The 2429-nt window shown below is 40.1% G+C and overlaps 1 protein-coding gene across 1 annotated transcript; it reads left to right on the top strand.

Annotated features, from left to right (window-relative positions):
* Positions 1-616: 616 nt before the first annotated feature.
* On the top strand, positions 617-2237 carry LOC111083939 (the record flags this gene model as incomplete). The annotated part of the gene is made up of 1 exon (XM_022380685.1): positions 617-2237. A coding segment is annotated over one exon (1218 nt), but the record flags the coding sequence as incomplete, so codon positions are not given.
* Positions 2238-2429: the final 192 nt, after the last annotated feature.

The following is a 2429-nucleotide window of genomic DNA, read 5'->3' as shown; positions in this document are numbered from 1 at the left end:
TACCCATGGATAATGTTATTATTGTTGAGTTGATTGTTACCCATGGATAATGTTGTTATTGTTGAGTTGATCGTTACCCATGGATAATGTTATTATTGTTGAGTTGATTGTTACCCATGGATAATGTTATTATTGTTGAGTTGATCGTTACCCTTGGATAATGTTATTATTGTTGAGTTGATTGTTACCCTTGGATAATGTTGTTATTGTTGAGTTGATCGTTACCCTTGGATAATGTTGTTATTGTTGAGTTGATCGTTACCCTTGGATAATGTTGTTATTGTTGAGTTGATCGTTACCCTTGAATAATGTTATTATTGTTGAGTTGATTGTTACCCTTGGATAATGTTGTTATTGTTGAGTTGATCGTTACCCTTGGATAATGTTATTATTGTTGAGTTGATCGTTACCCTTGAATAATGTTATTATTGTTGAGTTGATCGTTACCCTTGAATAATGTTATTATTGTTGAGTTGATTGTTACCCTTGGATAATGTTGTTATTGTTGAGTTGATCGTTACCCTTGGATAATGTTATTATTGTTGAGTTGATCGTTACCCATGGATAATGTTATTATTGTTGAGTTGATCGTTACCCATGGTTTTACTGTTTTTAGGTTCGGTTAAATCGTTTCAAGGTGAAACTATCAGCGAGTCCAGAAAAGCAGAGAGAAGAAGAGACATTTTCTCTGGAAGAATATACAACAGATCCCTTAGATTCTGTTGATCCTGATCGGGTTATATATGAGCTAACCACTCTTACTAGTGAGGTGACGTTACACGTGGGTCGCCGGAAGTCCGTACGGACCTTGACCATAACCACGACAGTCCCTCGGACCTTGGAAGCCACGGAAGTTCTGTCCAATGGTTTGTTCGAGAGCATTAATGACATAGGTGACAGAAATAATCTACTAATTAGCGACAGTCCCTCTTTTACTGTAATATCACGGACCTACTCGACGACACAACACACTTTGCGGACCTCCCTGATTCCTGTATTTGATGGACAGTCCACGAAGGTCCACACTGTAACTGAAAGTTTTGTTATTCGGAAGATCATCACTGCTTACAAAACCATGCCTCCAACCGATATTTTGTTGGAAAATGATTCAGACTTTGACATTCCAGATGAAATTGGATTTAGTCTCCAGTCTACTCTTCTTCCGGGAGTCTTTCCTCTCCCACCGTCACCACGGCAACATCTTCTCCAAACTTCCCTTTCCCGGGTTCCAGGATTGGACAACTTAGTTCCGTCGGGGGATAACGCCCCATTGAATCTGGCCAATCCATTGCTTTCATTAGGGGCAGCCCTGTCCCGGAATCCCTTAGCTGCCCTATATTTGGGGCTACAACAGCTGAACCAACAAGTGACGCACCTTACGACCATCACTAAAATGTCTTCTTACGTAACTGTTGAAACCGTTTACAACACCAGGGTGGTGAGTATTTATGATGGACGAGCCGTCAGGCTTAGGACACTCTCAGAGCCTTTGTCGACCACGGAACGAACACTGACCTCTGTATTCACTACTGTCCAGCCAATGGTCAACACTCAAGCGCTTCAGCAACAGCAGCAATTCCAACAGCTGTTTGGTTCCCAGTTACGGCCGTCTCTACCACCTCAGTTCTCCATCATAACTTCATCTTATACCACTGTCACCACGGCAACCAGCACTAAAACACGTGTTTATACGCTCATTTACAACGCGTTCAGCACTAAGTATCGTACAGTAACGAGCACTAGTTTTCACCCAACTACAGTGACGACATATAGTACGATAAAAGTTCCAGTTACTGCCACGTCAGCAGTTGGTAGTGTTCCTTTCTATGGTTAAAAACATCAAATGTTTGGAATTCAAACAAGACTTCTCAGGAACACATAATTTTCGGGGCAATACAAGACTGTCTTAACGTAACAACGTTTTGGATATCATGAAACTGTCAGAACTATTTTTGTGAATTGACTAAGCGTAATTCATTAACAAAATATGCCAGTGGAGTGTAAGTTGTTTTCTATATATTTGGCAGTAGAACGATTAGTATGTTCGAAACCCAAACAGTTGGGGTCTCTTGCTGGACGAGATAACAGTCAAGTAAAGATGGTGATTGTAAACCAAGATTATATTAACTGAGTCACGTGTCTTTACGTGAGAACTGTTCCTCTTTTGCATGACATTTTAATAGAGGAACGTGGTTTTACGTGGGAACTGTTCATTTATTTGAAGCCATTTTAATAGAGGAACGTGGCTTTACGTGAGAACTGTTCGTTTATTACATGCTTATTTTAATAGAGGAAGGTGGCTTTACGTGAGAACTGTTCGTTTATAACATGCTATTTAATAGAGGAACGTGGCTTTACGTGAGAACTGTTCATTTATTGAAGCTATTTAATAGGAGGAACGTGGCTTTACGTGAGAACTTGTTCGTTAT

The sequence above is a fragment of the Limulus polyphemus genome, unplaced genomic scaffold (assembly GCF_000517525.1).
Source record: "Limulus polyphemus unplaced genomic scaffold, Limulus_polyphemus-2.1.2 Scaffold12264, whole genome shotgun sequence".
Taxonomy (NCBI): domain Eukaryota; kingdom Metazoa; phylum Arthropoda; class Merostomata; order Xiphosura; family Limulidae; genus Limulus; species Limulus polyphemus.
Note: the sequence above shows the minus strand (reverse complement) of the source record. Positions and strands in the feature narration are given on the sequence as shown.